Consider the following 22,165-nt stretch of genomic DNA (forward strand, 5'->3'; position numbering starts at 1 on the left):
GCCTTCCTGGCTACTCTCTTTATGAAAATATTTCCTGAGAGACGCTAGCACAACACACAAAAATTACATCCCAAAATATTAATCTTAAACTCATGCATAGTAGAAAATCTCTACACAAATTCACCAAAAATACTAACTATCACATTAATAGTCCCAAAACAAATTCGAACCATGCATATCAAAATAATATGGTGCTGAATTAAATAGATTACAAGTCAATAGGGTCGTGTCTGGGTTCGCCTCTTGTGCCTGCATGGCGAACACTGTCTTGGATGATGACGGTTGCACTTCGGGCACACTGGGTACTCACCATGCTTCTGTAAAGCCTTCTGCTAAGGGATAGGACCCTTGCCTTTCGGCGGTCCCTGAAATGGCCTCTTCCCCCGCTGTCCATGGAAAGGCCTCTTAAACTACGGTCTCTGCTGCTGCTGAGGTGCCTGATAGGGCCTCTTGCCCTGCCTATCACTCTCGATGTCCCTTTGGTCCTGTTCTGTCGCCAAGGCTCTAGAAACCGCCACGACATAAGTAGTAGGACCCGAAACTTGAACATCACGGCGCAAGATCGGTCGCAACCCATCAATAAAATACCACAGCTTCTCCCAGGCATCATTAGCAATCATGGGCACAAAATGATACCCCCTCTCAAACTTCCTGACGAACTCTGCCACGCTGCTGTCTCCCTGTCGCAGCGACATGAACTCCCTGTTCAGGCGGGAGCGTACTTCCTCAATGAAGTACTTGGAGTAGAAGACCTGCTTGAAACCATTCCATGTCAGTGTTTTCAAGTTCATTGACACAGATGCTCTCTCCCACCACAGTCTGGCGTCTCCTGTCAGAAGGAATGTGGCACACATGACCCTGTTTGCATCCTGCAACTCCATGAAAGCAAAGATTACCTCGATGGACTTTATCCATCCCTCGGCTACCATCGGGTCAGTAGTCCCCGAGAACTCCTTCAGATCCATTCTCCAAAACCTCTCATAAACTGCCTTAGGTCTTGGCCTCGCCCCCGTGTCTACTGCAGCCTGATTCCCCGCAAACAGTGAAAAGAATTAGTAATCCATGCAAGCATCTGAGCATTCATATCTTGGGGTGGACGAGGAGGAGTGGCCCTCTCCCCATTCTGAGACTCTCTATCATCTTCGCCTGCTCCATGCACAATCCTATGTCCGGGAGGCATTCTGTTCCAACATTTACCCAACACGTAAACCCAACATGCAGTAACATAATATTGATGTCAAAAGATGCACGTAATTTTGAACTCAGACATGCACATGCTGAAATCATGACTTGGTACTAAATACATGAAAGAATTTAAAACTTTAAAACTTACAGACTTGAGGTGTGACTTCGTGAGCTTCTCGTAACTAGCAGTAGGCATAACCCTTTACAAGAATACCGCTTTGATACCAACTGTAACGTACCGTATTTTGAACTACTCAAAATTTGCGGAAAAATAAAAATTTTCTTAATTAAATAGAAAACCTTCAAATTGCGATAAAGATAAACTTGTTCATCCAAAATATTTGCACCAAACAACTACAATCAAAGTTTGCAAAAGCTCTTGTTTAAACAACGTAAAGAAATCCCGTGCAATCGGAGTATTTGAAACATGCAAAACGTCTTAAAAACATAGGCGGTCCTCGGGTTTAGCCTCCTGCGCAGACCGAGCTGGCTCATTGGTCCCCACCCCTCATCTCTTCATACTTGTCCTTACCTGCATCGATCAAGTCTAGTGAGTCAAAAGACTCAACATGTATAAACTGGATATAACAAGAAATACATAATAGAACTACATGCATTTTAAAGTAGAGCGTACATACTTGAAACTTGAACGTAATAACATAAACGTAGACGTGCCAACAAATCGTAAAACTTTTCATAACATGCTTGCATCATACATACTTGAACATGCACTAACTTCATCATTTTGCGTAGAGATATGTTTCAAAGAAAGTGACCCATACATAAATGTGCCTGATCAGACTAAACCACAGTACTGGGCTGGTAGGGATGTCCACTACTGCATACATGAGATCCTCGGTCATGCTTTACGGGGTGGATTGGTCCCTGGTCATACTTTACCGCTTTCCAATCCTTATATAAACCCAGTCATGCTTTACCGAGGTGGAGAGGTCCTCAGCCACGTTCATCGACTCCCAAACCCGTTCTTAATTGGTCACAAGACATTTAGCGTACCTCAAAAAAATAAAATATTTTCTTTTGCACATCGAACATACTTATTTAGCATTGAGGGATTCGTTGGATCTCGTTCTGGTTACTGCTGCCCATGCTAACACGTTTTTCATGCATCTTAAATTCCATAACTTAATCATGCCTATCGAACTTATTACCCATTGATTATATTACTTATGACTTTGTAGAACACTCAGGACTTGACTGTGGTAACCATCATGCTAATCCCCGACTCAAACTCCGAAACAATCTTGACATGAAGTATGAAATGTCCTAAGCAATGGAAGGCACGGACCACGCTTAAACCATAGTTCAACGTTCCCCAATCAAACTTTGTAACATCTGAACTAAGTTTTAGTATTCTAGGACATAACGACATAATAGTACCCAAAGTCAGCAAGAGCACCTAAATTTGAAGCCCAAAAAATACCAAGACCAGTGCCTAGGCACTGCAGTGCAGCACTGCCTGGTATGAACCAGCAGCACTGCGGCGCCTCTGGTGCAGCGCTTCGGTGCTAGTCCTGCGCGATATCAACCCCAAGAAACCATCTTCTACCCATTCCTTTCCCCATGCATTCTAATGTCACCAAACCAATACCGACTCGATTCGAAACATCGAAAGATGACTTGTCACACCACATGACACCACCTACGCAGCAAAGAACACCCGACGATTTCCAACGAAGCCTCAAACAAGAAATTCTCAAGAACACATTTTATAAATTGTCGCAGTTGAGCAGTCCCACGAAAATGATTATAACTCACTTGTTTCTTGTCCAAAATTACGAATTTATTGTCAAATCAAAGGTATCGAAAAGTAATACGTTTTATATGTTGAAAACTTTTCCAGAAAATCAACCGAATTTTCACATAAATCGAAATAACAACAGACACGTTTTGAGATCTAAAAATTTTGATCCAAAAATCATTTCAAATATTTTTACTCAAACTTTTACACAACGTACATAGATTTTCACACATAATAAACATCAAAACATATACTATGATGAGATCGATGTAAAAATGAAAGAATATACAAGTCTTTGCGTCTAAACGTTAGAAGATAACGAATACCGACGCGGTGGATCACAGAGAATGACTGGGAGACGACGATGCACGATTTTCTTGCTCGAAAATGAGCAGAATTCTTCAGAAATTTTGCAAGAAGATGAGGCTGCTGAAAGAACCTATGAACCCTAGCTTTTTCTCTCAAAAAAAATCTGAAATGTGAGTGTGTGTGGGTGTGAAACATGTGTGTGCGCGTGAGTTTTAGTCAATTAGGGGGAAGAAATTGCTGAATAATTTAATTATCATGCTAATTAAAATGTTAAACCAACACTAATTTTACTAAAATCCTCTAATTAAGAATAAAATACACATGTATAAATTTCAAAGATTAAAATCTCCAACACATCACCTTAATATTTTGAAAGGCTCAAAATCTTATAATCACATAATAATTAAATTAGACTTTAAAATGCTAAAACTAAATAAATAGTTTAAAATGACACTATCAAAAACTTGGAATAAAATACCACATTTTAAAATCGCCTAAATCGTCACGGGTCTCTTTTCCTGATCCCGCTTCGAATATTCGTCTGAAACATAAAACTCAAGAAAACATTTTAACGTGCATCGCAAAAACATAAATAATTTAAAATAATGCATATTCATGCATCATGAACTGGTAAAACCCATTTTAAAATTAATTAAATACTTTAACAATTAAATAAATACATGGGTTTTACGTGACTGATTTTGGGCTCTACACTTGATTTCAGCGCCAGTGTTATCTATGCCATCGGGGCAAGAAGAGTATGTTCTCTATCCGACACTTCAAAACTTGGTTTGGGCGTAGTTCTAATGCAAAATGACCGAGTCATAGCTTATGCGTCGATACAGTTGAAAGTTTACGAGAAAAACTACTCTACTCATGATCTTGAGCTTACAGCGGTAGTTTTTGCATTGAAGATTTAGACACATTACTTGTATGGAGAGACGTGCAAGATATTCACCGATCATAAAAGTTTGAAGTACTTCTTCACCCAAAAAGAGTTGAATATGCGACAGCAAAGATGGCTTGAGTTAGTAAAGGACTATGATTGTGACATTAGCTACCATCCGTGAAAACTAATGTAGTTTCATACGCATTGAGTTGAAAAACAGCAGATATCACTCATCTATTACTCAAAAGACCGTTGCAGTCCGAGATACAGAGGTTTGAGCTTACAGTGTATGCTAGGGGAGAGGCCCCTAACCTTGCCACATTATCAGTACAGTCGACTTTGAGAGATTGAATCCGTAAGGGACAGTCCACTGATGAGCAATTGCAAATGTGGAGAGCTAGAGATGAAGCGAGTGCCGGAAGTTATATTCTGAGGCAGATGGTATAGTTTGTTATCGATATTATTTATGGGTTCCTAGGGATGATTTTTTGAAGGAGCTCGTCATGAAGGAAGCTAATCATGAAAGAAGATCACGACACACCATACTCCATTCATCCTGGAAGCACGAAGATGTACAAAGATTTACAAATTTTACTCCATTCCGAGTGTTTGACATGTCAACAAGTCAAAACAGAGCATCAGAGGCCAGCGGGAAAGCTTAAACCACTTCCTATTCCTGAGTGGAAATGGGAAAATATTACGATGCACTTTGTTGTGGGATTGCCGAAGACTGTTAAGGAATTCAATGCTATATGGGTGGTAGTGGATCGTCTTACGAATCATCGCATTTTCTACCTATTAAGACGACATTCACCATGACACAATATGCGGAGTTGTACATTTGAGAGATAGTTCGTCTTCATGAGATTCTTGTATTTATTGTTTCTGATAGAGATCCGAGATTTACGTCATCTTTTTGGAGGAGTCCGCATGCAGCGATGAGGACCAATTTATTATTCAGTACAGCATTCCGTCCTCAAACCGATGGTCAGTCCGAAAAAGTTATTCAAATTTTAGAAGATCTACTGCGAGCTTGTGTGATCGATTTTGAAACGTCTGCTTCATTTTTAAATGCGGAAATATTTTCTTTTTATAAATCTCACATTTTGAAAATAAGCATTTAAATAAATTGCATGCATGCAGTCCTACTTAAAAATATTATTTAAAATTAATCATAAGTAATTACCAATAAAATATAACGGAGCAAAAATGAGTAAAAATCCTAACATCAAACAATAAAATAAAACAGCTTATAAAATGCTCATATCCTCTCAAATCGTAAAATCATAAGAGTGCGGAAAAACTTGAGGTCCTCGGGTCGCCTACCGGGTCTGCCTACTCAGAGTTCAGCACCTTCAGTACCCTCGATATCGAACTCACCTGCATCACACACGCCTAGTGTGTCTAAATACTCAACACACCTGTACCATAAATAACAAGTACATATATATCGCACACAGTGGTGAAAAATGACATATTAAAAACATACCTTTCTTAAACTTTAAAAGCGTAACATAAACGGTTCATGTAAAATCATGACGTGTCGAAACAGCTGATCGTTAATCATCATTCATCATTGGTGAATTCAGTTCCTTAGAGGTGACTATCGTACATCATCATTTACGATGGATCCATCATACATAGAACCGCAGTACCCGGCGGCTGTCAGACATTAGTAACAAGATTACCCATCAACTGTGCCTAGGCCTCATCATTATCATTTACATATACGTCTTATGCATTTACATATACTTCGATAGCCACAACTAATTTCCATCATTCAAAACATCATCATTTTCATCACTTATAAAAATCATGCACATATTTAATTTTCTTGAAATCCAAGCAGGCAACATATATTTTCATAAAATCTTAAAAATCTTGATCATGATGCATAAAAATTTAAAATATACTAAATTTGTGGTCAGGGCGCTGCAAGGACCAAAATCTCATCTCGGGTGCAAAATGACTGTTTTGCACCTAGGAAACCCAAAATTTACCGTTTTATCCCTGGGCCTCTAAAATTGACCTGAAGCATACCAAACACCTTAAAATACCCCAACACATATTTAAAAGCATTCCTAGACATAAACTTGAGCCCATTTCATAACTTAACCGATTCGTTTTAAAACTTGGACCGGAGTCCCGGTTTTAACCCGAATCGACTCGAAACTTAACCAAAATTTTCCCAAACTTTTACCATACTTACAACACCTCCTACAGCCCCTAAACCACTCCTTCCAGCCCTCAAAGACCCACAAAAACAGCCCCAAAAAGCTGGTGGAGTTTAGGCATATTGAACACCCACGACTCTCCATGCACCAAACCGTAATATTATCCATTTTTGTCTAAACGCCGACTTGTCCATCCACTATGTCGACACCTTAAGATCAAGACCGAGTCTAGGAACTCCTTACTAGACAATGCAACCCACGGCTACAGCCATCCTTCCTCGGTTGATCACCCCTATCCCCTACAAGCTCAAAGATCGACCCTAACCATCCTCGACTTCCACCAAGCCGAACCCAACCATGAAGAACCTCTCCAAGGCTGCGGTTAGGACCCTGCTGGACCTCAACATGACCTGGTTTGGTTTTTCTTTGGCTGAGCTCCTCCCTTCCTCACTCTAGTCCACCAAAAACAAGAACCCCTTCGCCCCTACACCTCTCGGCCCTCTCCCTAGCACACCCAAACCTTACACCAGCCTCACGACTCCACCATGCTCTCCTGAACAGCCTCTTAGAATCAACAAAACAGCAGCCCCTTGCACCATTCCGTAAAACGTGAGTAATAAACAACACCATGCAAGATTTATGACAAGTTTTAAACCAAAAACATGTTGGATCTCGGTTTTCTACGTGCCCAAACGCAGCGGAAGTTTAAAATTTTTATTTTATTTTGAAAACAAAATAATTCTTTTGGACACTCGTATGGTTTTCAGGAATTAAACATACATAGGATGTTTAAAAATTATACCTTTGTGAATTAAATCACTTGGCTCCAACTAATCCGGTATAAACGGATTAGCTCTTGATATTTAACGTAGGAGAAGATTATTTGAGATACGGCTCAAAAACCTTTCTCAAAAGAAAGTGGCCGATTTTTTTTTTCCTTTGGAGGAGTGGTTTTCGAAAAAATGGTTGTGGTAGGCTAGGGTTATGACTTGCAACCCCTATTTATAGTTAAGTCATAGCCTAATTACATAATTAACATTAATGGGCTTTATTTAATTAATTGAGCTAGTCCAACTAATTTAATTAATTTAGTCAAGGTCCATTAAAATTTTAATTAATTATTATGTCTGACTTGTACTCCTACAAGCCCATTAAACATATTACCCACCATGTTTAATTTATTAATTAATCAACTCAACTTTTGAGCTTAATAAATTAAATACATTATAAATTCAACATTTGAATTTATTATTTAAATTATAAATTCAACTCTTTGAATTTTATCACCTCCAAAATTTAATATTTAATAAACCCAACTTTTGAGTTTAATAAATTAAATTATCAAATTTTATAAATTCAACTCCTTGATTTTATTCTCTCAAAATTTAATTATCATAAATTCAACTCCTTGAATTTACTATATAATATAAATTCAACTTCTTGAATTTATTCTCTCAACGGGAACAAACAATCCAGTACTTGTGTGACCCTCAATGGTTCAGAAATACACCTAGCCGTGGGTTCACAACTCTTTGTGATTCAGGACATAATCCTTTATTCGTGCTTACCCTAGTTAGCCCCATTCTTTTCATCAACACTTTGATCAATAATGTCAGAACTCATTTCTGATTACACCCATCGGATCATGGTAAGAGCGTCTAGTAGCATCGCCCCATGTTCCCCTAGATATCACTGATAGTGCCTGCAAGAACCAGTCGATTATGATTAACGTACATTACGGTCCCTTCATCTCACATATTCCGATCGAATCTGCAACCATTGGTTCATCGAGGGTTGCATATTAATTCGATAACTATGTGACAACTATAAATAGTGGCATCGCATGTACCGTTCGAGAACTCCTTCTGTAACGTACATCTCATACTCTGGCCAGAGATTCCATGCACTATAATTTCATCAGATCACATAGGATATCCACACCCGCAGGTGAGCGGTGAATCCCCGACTACAATGCACTGGCTCCTATATGTTTCGCAATTTTACCCAACCTCGCCACCTGATGACTCTCCTGGAGCCAGTAAACGAGTCAAAGCACAGTCCTAGCATATAGAGCCTTAGTGTTGTCCCGGGTCGTAAGTACTAATGTTGTACAATCATAACCACGGACTTATCCTCTCGATGAATGATAACCACTTGGAACGTCCGAGGGAGGGTTGTTCGGTATAATCATCATATGACTACCCATCTGCATGTTTGGACATCTCTATGCCCTTGCCAAGAAACGCAGTACACAACATCACAGATGCTAGTCTCGAGATCAAGCGACCTTTATCCCTATTTTAGGCGGCTGAATCGACTAGGAACGAATTTAGATCATACAGTGTTTACAAACGAGTTTCAACATCGAATTACGATTCATTTGTATTAAAGTAAAATCAAGGTCTTTATCTATGTTTGATAACATGGGTATACAGATAAAGAAATAACAAACCATGAAATAATGAATTATATTAAAATAAAGATTGTTAATTACAACTGAGTCAATAAAATCTCTAGCCAACAGTTGGCTTGTTGGGCATCTACTCTAACAATCTTCCACTTGCCCTAGAGCCAACTACCCATAAACTTTAATCCCATTGCTTCGCGATGTTTTTCAAACAATGGTCTTGGCAAGGGCTTTGTAAGTGAATCAGCAACGTTATCTGCAGAGGGGACTCTTTCGACTGATAGATCTCCTCTTTCCACAATCTCCCGGATGATGTGGAACTTCCTCAGTACATGTTTGGATCGTTGATGAGACCTTGGTTCCTTTGCTTGCGCAACGGCACTAGTGTTGTCCCAGTACACCGGGACTGGATCAACTCCATTAGGAAGAACGCCCAACGCTTGGACAAAATTCCTCATCCAAACTGCCTCTTTGGCTGCAGCAGATGTAGCAATATATTCAGCTTCAGTGGTGGAATCCGCTACGGTGTCTTGCTTGGAACTTTTCCAAGAGACAGCCGCACCATTAATCATGAATACAAAACCAGAGGTCGATTTCGAATCATCTACTTCACATTGGAAGCTAGAATCAGTGTAGCCTTCCAATTTCAATTCTCCATCCCCATAGACCATGAACAAATTCTTAGTCCTTCTCAAGTACTTAAGAATATCTTTCACGGCCTTCCAATGCATTGGATCAGGGTTTGCCTGATATCTGCTTGTAACACTCAGATCGTAAGCAACATCAGGACGCGTCGATATCATACCATGCATGATACTACCGATAGCTGACGCATATGGAATACATGTCATCATCTTTATCTCTTCATCAGTTTTAGGACACATGACTTTAGATAGAGTAACACCATGACATATTGGTAAGTATTCTCTCTTGGACTCTTCCATAGAGAATCGCTTCAGAATGGTATCGATATAAGTGTCTTGGGTGAGTCCTAGCATCCTTTTTTATCTATCTCTATAGATCTGTATTCCCAATACATTAGATGCTTCACCCATGTCTTTCATTTAGAATTTACTTGCTAACCATACTTTAGTTGATTGCAGTAATCCTACATCATTTCCAATGAGTAGAATGTCATCAACATAAAGTATAAGGAATGTCACTGCACTCCCACTAACTTTCTTGTACACACATGGTTCCTCGTGATTTTTAGCAGAACCAAACTCTTTGATAGTGCTATCAAATCTGAGGTTCCAACTCCTTGACGCCTGCTTGAGACCATATATAGATCTCTGAAGTTTGCATACCTTATGCTCACTTCCTACTGATGTGTATTCCTCAGGTTGAGACATATAGATTTCTTCTTTGATGTCTCCATTGAGGAATGCAGTCTTTACATCCATTTGCCATATCTCATAGTCATACCATGCTGCTATGGCTAGTAGTATTCTAATGGACTTAAACATAGCTACTGGTGAAAAAAGTTTCCTCATAGTCAATTCGTTGCCTTTGAGTATAACCTTTTGCAACCAGTCTTGTTTTGAAAGTCACTACCTTCTCATCCGCCCCAAGCTTTCTTTTGTAGATCCATTTGCATCCTATGGGAACGATTCCCTCAGGTGGATCCACTAATGTCCAGACTTGGTTTGAATACATAGAGTCCATTTTTGACTGCATGGCTTCAAGCCATTTGGTTGAATCAGTATCAGATATTGCTTCTTTGAAATTCATTGGATCACATCCAACACAAGGCTCAGCATGGCCTTGTTCATGAAGAAGTTTATATCTTGCAGGTGGTGTAATAACCCTATCAGACCTTCTAGGAGCTTGTAGTTCAACTACTAGTTGTTGGGAAATATATTCAACTTCTATAGTTGAGGGAGTAGCTTTAATTTCTTCAAGTTCTATCATCTTGCCTTTTCTATCTAATAGAAGCTCCTTTTCCAAAAAGGTGGCATTTCTTGAAACAAACACTTTTGCTTCATTGGGATGATAGAAATAATATCCAATAGAATTCTTTGGATATCCTACAAAGTAGCACAAAATGGATCTATTATCCAATTTATCTCCCACAGTCTGCTTCACGTAAGATAGACATCCCCATATTCTCATGTAAGAATATTTGGGCGTTTTCCCATCCATATCTCATATGGTGTTTTATTCACTGCATTAGTATGGACATTATTCAACAACATTGCCGCAGTTTCAAGCGCAAAGCCCCAAAACGATGTAGGCAATTCAGTGAATCCCATCATGGATCGAATCATGTCCATCATGGTTCGATTTCGACGTTCAGAAACACCGTTCAATTGTGGTGTTGCTGGTGGAGTCCATTGTGAGAGAATCCCATTCTCTTTTAGATACCCCAAAAAAATCAGCACTCAAGTATTCTACCCCTCGATCAGATCGAAGTGTCTTAATACTCCTTTCTAGCTGATTTCCTACTTCAGATCTGAATTCTTTGAACTTTTCAAATGTTTCAGATTTGTGTTTCAATAAACATACCCATACCTCGAATGGTCATCAGTAAAGGTAATAAAGTAGGATTTTCCAAATATTGTGCTAACATTTAGCGGGCCACAAACGTCTGTATGGATCAAATCCAGTAGACCATGTGCACGTTCCACGTTTCCATCGAATGAAGTCTTGGTCATTTTTCCTTTTAGACTGGACTTACAAGTAGGTAGAGAATTTATGTCTGACAAGTCAAACATGCCTTCTCCCACTAGCTTGTGCATCCTTCTTTGGGAAATATGACCTAGTCTAGCGTGCCAGATTTGTGCGGGATTTGGATCTTCTAATTTTCTTTTGTTTGTTGTTGGAATCCTGTTTACTTTGGACATTCATTTATCATTTCCAAAACATTTTTTTTTGCCCAGATAATTTCTTATGTCCATTCTTCTTGCAGTGAAAACAAATATGTTCTGACTTATCGGACTTTGTGGGCCTTTTAAGTGTCTTTCGGAGTTTGCCTCTTATTGGGTTTGTTTTTCCTTGTGAGGGACAAAACATTTCTTTCCCTTACCTTGTGGGCCACTTTTCGTCTGACGAGAGGCCTATTAGAAAAAACAATAATTTCCTGTTTTATGGTGATCTCATAAGTTATAAGTGTATTGACTAGCTCTTCAAGGCTATCATCTATCTTATTCAAATTGATGTTCACAATAAACCCGTGAAATGAGGAAGAGAAAGACAACAAATTGATGTTATCTAGTAACACGTTAGGAATCACATATTCCCGGTCCACCACATTCTCAATAAGCCCAGTCATACGTACACCACGCTCATGGGCCAAAGCCCCATCTTGCATACGTGTAGTCATGAGCTCCTTGAAAGTGGTGTGCATCATTGTATGAGTTTCATGCACCATGCAACACTTGCAAGTGCATTCGAATGTCAGCAGCATTCAACATTTCCTCAAACTGTCCCTACAGTTCATTTGACATAAAAGCGAGCATGTTACACTTTAGCTTGCATACTATGGTCCTACCATCTTGCATGCTTTGTCAGTTCAGCAGGACTGACATTAGTGTGTATGTCATTTTCTCCGAATTCAGAACAATTTCCCAACCAGTCTTGAAAATTAGATTCGGTTAGTTTGTTAATAACAGAATTGTATTACGTGACGAAATCGAAAATATACTGATATGGAAACAGAATAATGGTTGCTGATTATTTTAAAATAATTTTAAGATATAAAATATGGATTTTTATTTTATAAATTCCCTCCCACTATTTTGACATTTCCACCACCCTCTGATGAAAAAGGGAAATCGTATTTCCTTAGTGGGCACGTAGAGTCCAATTAGCCAATTATAATCCCGAATAATATCAGCCAATTATAATTTCTAAAAGGTAGAATCCAATTGCATCCCTATGCAACCTCCGCGTGTTTTGCCTCACGTTTAATAAGGACCCAATAATATGACGCCGTTTATTTTCACGTGTCAAACCAACCCATCAATATTGAATTGTAGTAGACGGTCGCCATGAGTTCCCCCAATAATATGAGCCGAAGTCATGGGAGTTCCACTCAATTCACATCATATGTCCAGTGGAAGTCACAGCTTTCCGGCGTCCAGGCCTCCCCAATAATATGAGCCAGACACTGTCCGCGGGTAGCGATCAACATGCAACCACGGTTGATGGAAGGCAAGGAAAAATTAAACTCTTTTAATTTTTACTTTTTCTGTTTGATATAAATTTTGAATCTTATTCAAAATGAGGGATTTTAATTTTAAAATTGTCTCATCATTTTTATTTTAAAAACGCGTGCCACGAGTTTGTATGTTTGCCGGATTCATGCAACTATATTATTTAATAATATACATACATGCATACTACTATATATCGCATATATCATAATATGACATTCAACAATAAATAAGGATGATCGATCGCCAAAACTATTAGATCCATGTGAGCCATACATGGATCTAGGTCCAAAACCTAGGTGAATGCAGGGAAGCAAATGCAACTATTACAAGAGCTTCCAATATTTTACATGTCTTCATCTTGTGCATCGGGTCCACCATCTTTCAGTCTTGATCTCCCACTATTTCTAATAATTACATTTAAATAGCCATGGCACATAAGGGATAAATCTCATGGGGGCGGGAACAGGCCATAAACCAGGCCCCCTTTAATAATATCAAATATTAACAAAACGAATAAAAGAGTAAAATATCCTAACATACACCTAACACATTGGTCAAGGCTCTCGATCATCCTTCATGCATTTAATATCAAATATTAACATCAATTCATTAAAAAAATTTAATTAACTGATAAATCATATCTAATAATTTTATCACTAACCACCACAATTATTAAAGAATTTAATAAATTAAATAAACACCTTTATTTAATTTCCAATTAAATCAATAATAATTGATTTCCAATTAAATCAATAACAATTAAAAAAACCTTGGCTCTGATATCACTGTTGGATCTCGATTTTCTACGTGCCCAAACGCAGCGGAAGTTTAAAATTTTTATTTTATTTTGAAAACAAAATAAATCTTTTGGACACTCGTATGGTTTTCAGGAATTAAACATGCATAGGATGTTTAAAAATTATACCTTTGTGAATTAAATCACTTGGCTCCAACTAATCCGGTATAAACGGATTAGCTCTTGATGAATGTAATATCCCGACCTTTTTGTCATGTTTTAGTTATGGCGTTATTTATGATTTATGGTGATAAGATATGGTTTTAAATATTTTTATGGTTATGGTGGGAATGATTATTGGTTATGGTTATGGATGTTTTGATGGTTATTGTTTTAATATTATGTTCATAGTTGGTGATGATTATGGAAATGAATGGGTAGAATAGAAAGTCGATCTTGAGCCAAACAGGAAATGGAAGTGCAGAACAGTAAGAATAATGTGGCAGTAGTTGCGGTTTTTAGTATAATTTTTTGTATATTAATCTAATTGATGTGAGGCCACTTTATTTAGAAAGATAAGATATAAGGCTATAACTTTCATGTTTTGAGTTTGGTTCAAATCATTAGGGAAGACGAGCCAAAAGTGGCCCGAAGTGTGTCATGTGCATCGTTGCTCCTGTATTGACACATGTTGGGATATTGAGCATACATTTTTACTCATACCTTCAAATGATCTGAAATTTGGAGAGGTTCAAGAAAAGACATAGAGCTACAACTTTCTAGTTTACCACTTTTTCTAATTATGAAGGGAAGAGGCGTTTCAGAAGCAATCTTTGATGGAGCCGTGCGCAGAACGCTGCTGTGGAGTGCAGGGCCGTGGCGTTGGCGCCTAGGCGCGGCCAGGCAGCACCGCGGCTCTCCCAGAGAGGTAGAGAAGGCGCCGCAGCGCCAATTAAATGGCGCCGCGGCGCTAGGCATGCGGGATTGTTTTTTTAAAACACATTTTTAAGAGATTGAAGGCTTATATCATGATTCTAGAGGCTTCTACTTCATTCTAACATTCTCTCTTTTCCTTATAATTGATTCATGCCATTTTCTCTCTAGTTTTCTCTCCTTCAATCTCTACTCCAAGTGCAAGGATTTCAGTTGTATTCTTAGTGGTTTCTACCTATTCCTCCAAGTTGCAAGGTAAGGTAACTATTATGTTGGAGTTTAGAAGGGTTTGGATGGTTGAAGGGTTAAGTTGAATGGATGAATTTCTTAGGGTAATGTTGATGATTGTTGGTTATTCTTGTGTTGATGTTTGTAGGAATCATTCAAGTTTATCATAGCCACCATATTGTTGGATTGGTTGTAAGTAGAAGCTTTCTTTTCAAATGCTCACATGATTTTTATATGTATCAAGCCATGTTATTGCTAATTAGCTCCTTCCATTGGTATATAATTGATATGTATATTGTTATATGTTCATTGTTCAACCATTTCCCTTGAATTCATTGATCAAAGAGCTAATACACCATTGTGCCTACCAAGTGTTTGTATAATTGCCTCAAGGAAATTTCCTATGATCAAAGCCAAGGAATGATAGTTATTACATGCATGTCATTGGCCAATCACATGATTATGAGTATCTCTCACAGTTTTGATATATTTATATATCAAAGAGATACTATCCACAGTTCACAGGTCACAGAACTATCATTTACTTTCCTTTAATTCATGCTATGAAATACCATCCATATTTCTTTATTACCTATCTTTCATTGAAGATGGTATTATTCATTGTTCATTGCTATTGATTTATTGTCCATTGCCATTGCTTCATTGTCCATTGCCATTGCTTCATTGTCTATTGCCATTGCTATATCCATATTTCAAACCAATCTCATGTATATGTACTTGTTATGTATAGCTTTCTGCTTACTGAGTTTTATCTCATTCCAGTTAATGTCATGTGATGCAGGTGACAAAAAGGATCGAAGCGGATCGTCCAAGGGGAAGAAGTCATATAAAAGCCAATGGGAAAAACTTTTGATCATGTCACATTTATTTTATTTTGGGTGAACATGAGAAGTTTAAATATTGTCATATTTTGTAAAATGAATAATGGGGTAAAGCTTATGTTTGTTTGTGGATTTCTTTTGGTAAAATGTTTTGTTTACATATTATTTTGTTATTTCCCTTTTTATTTCAAATGCTTCCGCGCATGTTTTTCTTTTTAATTTAAAAGCATGAGAAGGGGGTTGTTTCAATTGGTATCAGAGCGAAAGTTCTTCGGACCATATATGACTTCTTCTACCTAGGACAGTCTGCCATTGATGTATTCTTTCTTCCTATCTATGTTAAAGTGAGCATATGTGTAGGATATGCCTCCCAAGAGAAAGAATATCGAAGCGGATGATAGGACCCCTCCCACTGATAAGACTTCAAAGGTGGTAAATGAATTCAGTAAGTTATTGAAAGAACAAGCTAAAGTCCACGGCGAACAAATTTAACAATTATTGAGCATGCAAACTACGACTCAGGGGCGTGGCCAAGGAAGAGGTCAAGGCAGAACGGAAAGTTCTGAAGATGGTGCATATGATCGTTTCAGACGTATGAACCCTCCGGAGTTTATTGGCGGTACTGATCCACTAATTGCTCTAGAATGGATCAAGTCTTTGGAGGCCATCTTCGATTATCTGAAGTTCAATGACCAAGACAAGGTTAGTTAAGCAGTTTTTATGTTGGTCAAAGCAGCACGTATTTGGTGGGAAGCAACCAAGGTTACAGTGAATGTTCGTGAATTGAAGTGGGATGCATTTAAAGAGCTTTTCTACACCAAATATTTTTCTCAAGAGGTTAAAGCAAAGAAGGTGAAAGAATTTCTCGAGTTGCGACAAGCTGCCATGCCTGTCAATGAGTATACTCTCAAATTTGAAGAAGGTTGTGTCTTTGTGCCTTGTATTGCCGAGAACGATAAAGATAAAGGAGAGCACTTTCTTCGCGGCTTGAGACCCGAGATTCGGCGAGATGTTCACATGGCTAAAGTGGTTGCTTATCAAGATATTGTTGAGAGGGCACTGCTAGCTGAACTTGATGAGCAAGAGATTGAAAAGGAAAGACAGTTAAGAAGACAAACCTTTCAGGCTAGGAGTCAAGGTGCAAGTCCTTCTGGTCGAGGCGGGTTCAAAGGGAAAGGCAAGTTGGAGCAACGTAATAGGCCTTCTTTGCCTTCATCAGATACGGAGCGACCGTTGTGTCCTAGGTGTGGAAAGCCACACAAGAGTGAGTGTTTGGTTTGTAGTGGTCGATTTTTTAGATGCAAGGAGATGGGGCACACGGCACTGAAATGTCCTCTCTTATCAGGCAAAGGAAAGGTCCAAGGAAGAATTTTTGCTATGACGAATAAAAGTGTTAATCCTGATTCTTCTGTGATATCAGGTAATATTTTAATCTGCGGCAAAGAAGCAATTACATTGATTGACACTGGTGCAACCCATTCTTTTATGTCTGAAGTATTTATGGATTCCATATCTGTTGAATCTACTGTTATGCCATTCCACTTCAATATTGTGCTGCCCTCGGGGGATGAAATTTGTCCCACTAATATTATCAAGGCATGTTCTGTACAAGTGGGTAATAGATTACTGTTTGCTGATTTTATTGTTATTCCGATGGTTGCATTTGATGTTATTTTGGGGATGGATTGGTTATCTGCTTATCGTGCGGTAATTGATTGTGTGGGCAAGACGGTGTAGTTTTTAGTCGATGACCATGATAGTGATGTGTTCGTTGGTCTAGGCTTTTCGATTGGTATTCCTATTATTTCTTGCCTTCAAGCTAATAAGTTGTTGCACAAAGGTTGTATGGGTTTTCTAGCTTCAGTGGTTGATGTGCGAAAGGAAAGTAATTTGCAATTACAGGATATTGATGTGGTTCAAGATTATCCTGACGTATTTGCTGATGATGTGCCTGGATTACCACCTGATCGAGAGGTGGAGTTTTTTATTTATTTAATTCCAGGTACAGCTCCAGTTTCCAAGGCTCCATACAGAATGGCTCCTACTGAAATGAAAGAATTGAAGACTCAATTGCAGGAGCAATTAGATAAAGGTTTTATCCGACCTAGTTCCTCACCGTGGGGAGCTCCAGTGTTGTTTGTAAAGAAGAAGGATGGATCACTGCGATTATGTATTGACTACCGAGAAATCAATAAGGTAACAGTGAAGAACAAATATCCTTTGCCACGTATTGATGATCTCTTTGATCAATTGCAAGGAGTAGTAATATTCTCAAAGATCGACGTTCGGTCCGGTTACCATCAATTAAAGGTGAAAAAGGAGGACATACCAAAGACTGCATTTAGAACGAGGTATGTTCATTATGAATTTCTGGTGATGTCGTTTGGATTAACCAATGCTCCTTCAGTTTTTATGGATTTGATGAATTGTGTCTTTAAGCCGTATTTGGATACTTTTGTCATTGTTTTATTTGATGACATCTTGATCTACTCAAAGACACGAGAACTTCATCGTGAGCATTTGAGGATTGTGTTGCAGCAGTTGAGGGATAAGAAATTGTATGCCAAGTTAAGGAAATGTGAGTTCTGGTTGGAGCAGGTGGCATTTTTGGGCCATATTGTTTCAAAAGAAGGAATTTCGGTGGATCCTTCAAAGATTGAATCGATCAAGCAATGGTCTATTCCAAAGACAGTTTCAGAGGTACGGAGTTTTCTTGGTTTGGCAGGGTATTACCGGCGGTTCATAGCTGACTTTTCAAAGATAGCTTTGCCATTGACAAGTTTGACACAGAAAGCTACCAAGTTCGAATGGACCATTGAGTGCCAACAAGCGTTTCAAACATTGAAAGATAAGTTAACCTCTGCCCCTATTTTAGTACTTCCTTGTGGTACTGAAGATTTTGTTGTATATACAGAAGCTTCTAAGCAGGGGTTAGGTGCCGTATTGATGCAGCGGGGGAAAGTAATAGCATATGCTTCTCGTCAGTTGAAGGACTACGAGATGAATTATCCCACTCACGATTTGGAGTTAGCTGCTATGGTTTTTGCTTTGAAGATTTGGCGGCACTATCTTTATGGTGATAAATGTGAAATATTTACGTATCACAAAAGTTTGAGTTATTTGTTTTCGGAGAAGGAATTGAATATGCGGCAGCGGAGATGGTTGGAACTGGTAACAGATTATGATTGCACCATTAGCTATCATCCTGGTCAAGCTAATGTGGTTGCAGATGCTTTGAGCCGCAAATCGAGTTCATTATTGGGTTCCATGATTTCTAAACCTTTGTTGCTTGAATTGCAAAGAAATGAGATCAATTTGGTATCTTCAGGTACAGTTGCTAGATTGTCTGCTCTAGTTCTTCACTCATTTGATCGAATTTTGAAGGAACATCAGCGGGATGCTCAGTTATTAGAATTGAAAAGGAAGAGTGATTTGACAGGAGTTTCTGAGTTTGGGTTGAACCGTGATGGTTTATTGATATTTCGAGGTAGGATATGTGTTCATATGGGTGATGGCATTCGACGAGACGTACTCACTGAAGCTCATACAGCGCCATATCCTGTACATCCTGGTAGTACCAAGATGTACAAAGATCTTCGATGTCTCTATTGGTGGCCAGGTATGAAGAAAGATATAATGTTATTTGTTTCTGAATGTCTAACTTGTCAGCAGGTTAAGATTGAGCACCAAAGACCGGCGGGGTTGTTGAAATCTTTGCCAATACCGCAATGGAAATGGGAGCACATAACCATGGATTTCGTTGTTGGGTTGCCAAGAACTCAGAAAGGCTTCAATTCGATTTGGGTGATCGTGGATCGTTTAACCAAATCATCGCATTTTCTTCCTGTCAAGATGACTTATTCTATGAACCAATATGCTGAGGCGTATATTCAGGAGATTGTGAGACTTCATGGAATACCGGTGTCAATAGTTTCTGATCGTGATCCAAGGTTTACATCAGAGTTTTGGAAAAGTTTGCATCGAGCCTTGGGAACGAAATTGACTTTCAGTACCGCATACCATCCTCAAAGCGACGGTCAATCAGAAAGGGTAATCCAAAATTTGGAGGATATGCTAAGGGCTTGTACGATTGATTTCCCGGGAAGTTGGGATTCTAAGCTGCCTTTTGTAGAGTTCACGTATAATAACAGTTTCAGTCTTCTATCGGCATGGCACCTTATTAAGCTTTATATGGAAGGAAGTGCCGATCTCCTCTTTATTGGGAAGAGGTAGGTGAAAGAAAGATGTTGGGCCCGGAGTTGGTTCAACAAACAGCAGATGTTGTGGCATTGATCCAAGAGCGAATTAAGACCGCTCAGTCCAGGCAGAAGAGTTATGCCGATGTTCGACGACGGCCTTTGACTTTCGAGGGTGGTGATCATGTGTTTATTAAAATAGCTCCTCTCAAGGGAGTTATGCGATTTGGTAAGAAAGGTAAACTAAGTCCTCGATTCATTGGACCTTTTGAAATTCTTGATAAGATTGGAGACCGAGCCTATCGTCTTGCATTGCCACCGGACTTGGATCGAGTTCACAACGTATTTCATGTTTCAATGTTACGTAAGTACCTTTCTAATCCCTCTCATGTTCTTCGTACGAATCATTGGATCTTTTGCCTAACCTTAGCTACGAGGAAATGCCGGTGCAAATTTTGGAACGTAAAGTTAAAGTGTTGAGAAACAAAGAAATTGGCCTTGTCAAAGTCCTTTGGAGAAATCAAGTGATTAAGGAGGCCACGTGGGAACCGGAAGAGGAGATGAAACATCGTTATCCAACTTTATTCGACGGTAAGCAAATTTCGAGGACGAAATTTTTATAAGGAAGGGAGATTGTAATATCCTGACCTTTTTGTCATGTTTTAGTTATGGCGTTATTTATGATTTATGGTGATAAGATATGGTTTTAAATATTTTTATGGGTATGGTGGGAATGATTATTGGTTATGATTATGGATGTTGTGATGGTTATTGTTTTAATATTATGTTCATAGTTGGTGATGATTATGGGAATGAATGGGTAGAATAGAAAGTCGATCTTGAGCCAAACAAGAAATGGAAGTGCAGAACAGTAAGAATAATGTGGCAGTAGTTGCGGTTTTTAGTATAATTTTTTGTATATTGATCTAATTGATGTGAGGCCACTTTATTTAGAAAGATAAGATATAAGGCTATAACTTTCATGTTTTGAGTTTGGTTCAAATCATTAGGGAAGACGAGCCAAAAGTGGCCCGAAGTGTGTCATGTGCATCGTTGCTCCTGTATTGACACATGTTGGGATATTGAGCATACCGTTTTACTCATACCTCAAAATGATCTAACCTTTGGAGAGGTTCAAGAAAAGACATAGAGCTACAACTTTTTAGTTTACTACTTTTTCTAATTAGGAAGGGAAGAGGCGTTTTAGAAGCGATCTTTCATGGAGCCGTGCGCAGAACGCTGCTGTGGAGTGCAGGGGGCAGCGCCTAGGGCCGTGGCGTTGGCGCCTAGGCGCGGCCAGGCAGCACCGCGGCGCTCCCAGCGATGTAGAGAAGGCGTCGCAGCGCCAATTAATTGGCGCCGCGGTGCTAGGCATGCGGGATTGTTTTTTTAAAAAACGTTTTTAAGGGATTGAAGGCTTATAACATGATTCTAGAGGCTTCTACTTCATTCTAACATTCTCTCTTTTCCTTATAATTGATTCATGCCGTTTTCTCTCTTGTTTTCTCTCCTTAAATCTCTACTCCAAGTGCAAGGATTTCAGTTGTATTCTTAGTGGTTTCTACCTATTCCTCCAAGTTGCAAGGTAAGGTAACTATAATTTTGGAGTTTAGAAGGGTTTGGATGGTTGAAGGGTTAAGTTGAATGGATGAATTTCTTAGGGTAATGTTGATGATTGTTGGTTATTCTTGTGTTGATGTTTGTAGGAATCATTCAAGTTTATCATAGCCACCATATTGTTGGATTGGTTGTAAGTAGAAGCTTTCTTTTCAAATGCTCACATGATTTTTATATGTATCAAGCCATGTTATTGTTAATTAGCTCCTTCCATTGGTATATAATTGATATGTATATTGTTATATGTTCATTGTTCAAGCATTTCCATTGAATTCATTGATCAAGGAGCTAATACACCATTGTGCCTACCAAGTGTTTGTATAATTGCCTCAAGGAAATTTCCTATGATCAAAGCCAAGGAATGATAGTTATTACATGCATGTCATTGGCCAATCACATGATTATGAGTATTTCTCACAGTTTTGATATATTTATATATCAAAGAGATACTATCCACAGGTCACAGGTCACAGAACTATCATTTACTTTCCTTTAATTCATGCTATGAAATACCATCCATATTGCTTTGTTACCTATCTTTCATTGAAGATGGTATTATTCATTGTTCATTGCTATTGATTTATTGTCCATTGCCATTGCTTCATTGTCTATTGCCATTGCTATATCCATATTTCAAACCAATCCCATGTATATGTACTTCTTAAGTATAGCTTTCTGCTTACTGAGTTTTATCTCATTCCAGTTAATGTGATGTGATGCAGGTGACAAAAAG

At 38.7% G+C, this 22,165-nt stretch overlaps 2 protein-coding genes across 2 annotated transcripts; one reads left to right on the forward strand and one right to left on the reverse strand.

Annotated features, from left to right (window-relative positions):
* Nucleotides 1–410: 410 nt before the first annotated feature.
* LOC140963923 (uncharacterized) lies at nt 411–1,180 on the reverse strand. Its single transcript, XM_073423409.1, has 2 exons — nt 1,067–1,180; nt 411–1,025 (listed from the first exon to the last, which is right to left on the reverse strand). The coding sequence occupies exons 1-2, from the start codon at nt 1,178–1,180 to the stop codon at nt 411–413; spliced, it is 729 nt and encodes a 242-aa protein (XP_073279510.1).
* Nucleotides 1,181–15,982: 14,802 nt separating this feature from the next.
* LOC140963925 (uncharacterized) lies at nt 15,983–19,296 on the forward strand. The gene is made up of 8 exons (XM_073423410.1): nt 15,983–16,051; nt 16,142–16,321; nt 16,409–16,883; nt 17,400–17,566; nt 18,218–18,319; nt 18,410–18,658; nt 19,004–19,238; nt 19,292–19,296. The coding sequence occupies exons 1-8, from the start codon at nt 15,983–15,985 to the stop codon at nt 19,294–19,296; spliced, it is 1,482 nt and encodes a 493-aa protein (XP_073279511.1).
* Nucleotides 19,297–22,165: the final 2,869 nt, after the last annotated feature.

Source organism: Primulina huaijiensis, chromosome 18 (genome assembly GCF_012295235.1).
Source record: "Primulina huaijiensis isolate GDHJ02 chromosome 18, ASM1229523v2, whole genome shotgun sequence".
Lineage (NCBI taxonomy): Eukaryota > Viridiplantae > Streptophyta > Magnoliopsida > Lamiales > Gesneriaceae > Primulina > Primulina huaijiensis.

Excerpts from the sequence above, each read along its gene's own strand:
- LOC140963923 (XM_073423409.1), bottom strand. The coding sequence starts at position 1,180 with ATGCCTCCCGGACATAGGATTGTGCATGGAGCAGGCGAAGATGATAGA. Across the intron at positions 1,026-1,066 it reads ATATGAATGCTCAGATGCTT|GCTGCAGTAGACACGGGGGC; the intron begins GCATGGATTACT and ends GCGGGGAATCAG.
- LOC140963925 (XM_073423410.1), top strand. The coding sequence starts at position 15,983 with ATGCCTCCCAAGAGAAAGAATATCGAAGCGGATGATAGGACCCCTCCC. Across the intron at positions 16,322-16,408 it reads AGTTCAATGACCAAGACAAG|TGGGATGCATTTAAAGAGCT; the intron begins GTTAGTTAAGCA and ends CGTGAATTGAAG. Across the intron at positions 17,567-18,217 it reads CTGACGTATTTGCTGATGAT|GTGGCATTTTTGGGCCATAT; the intron begins GTGCCTGGATTA and ends TGGTTGGAGCAG.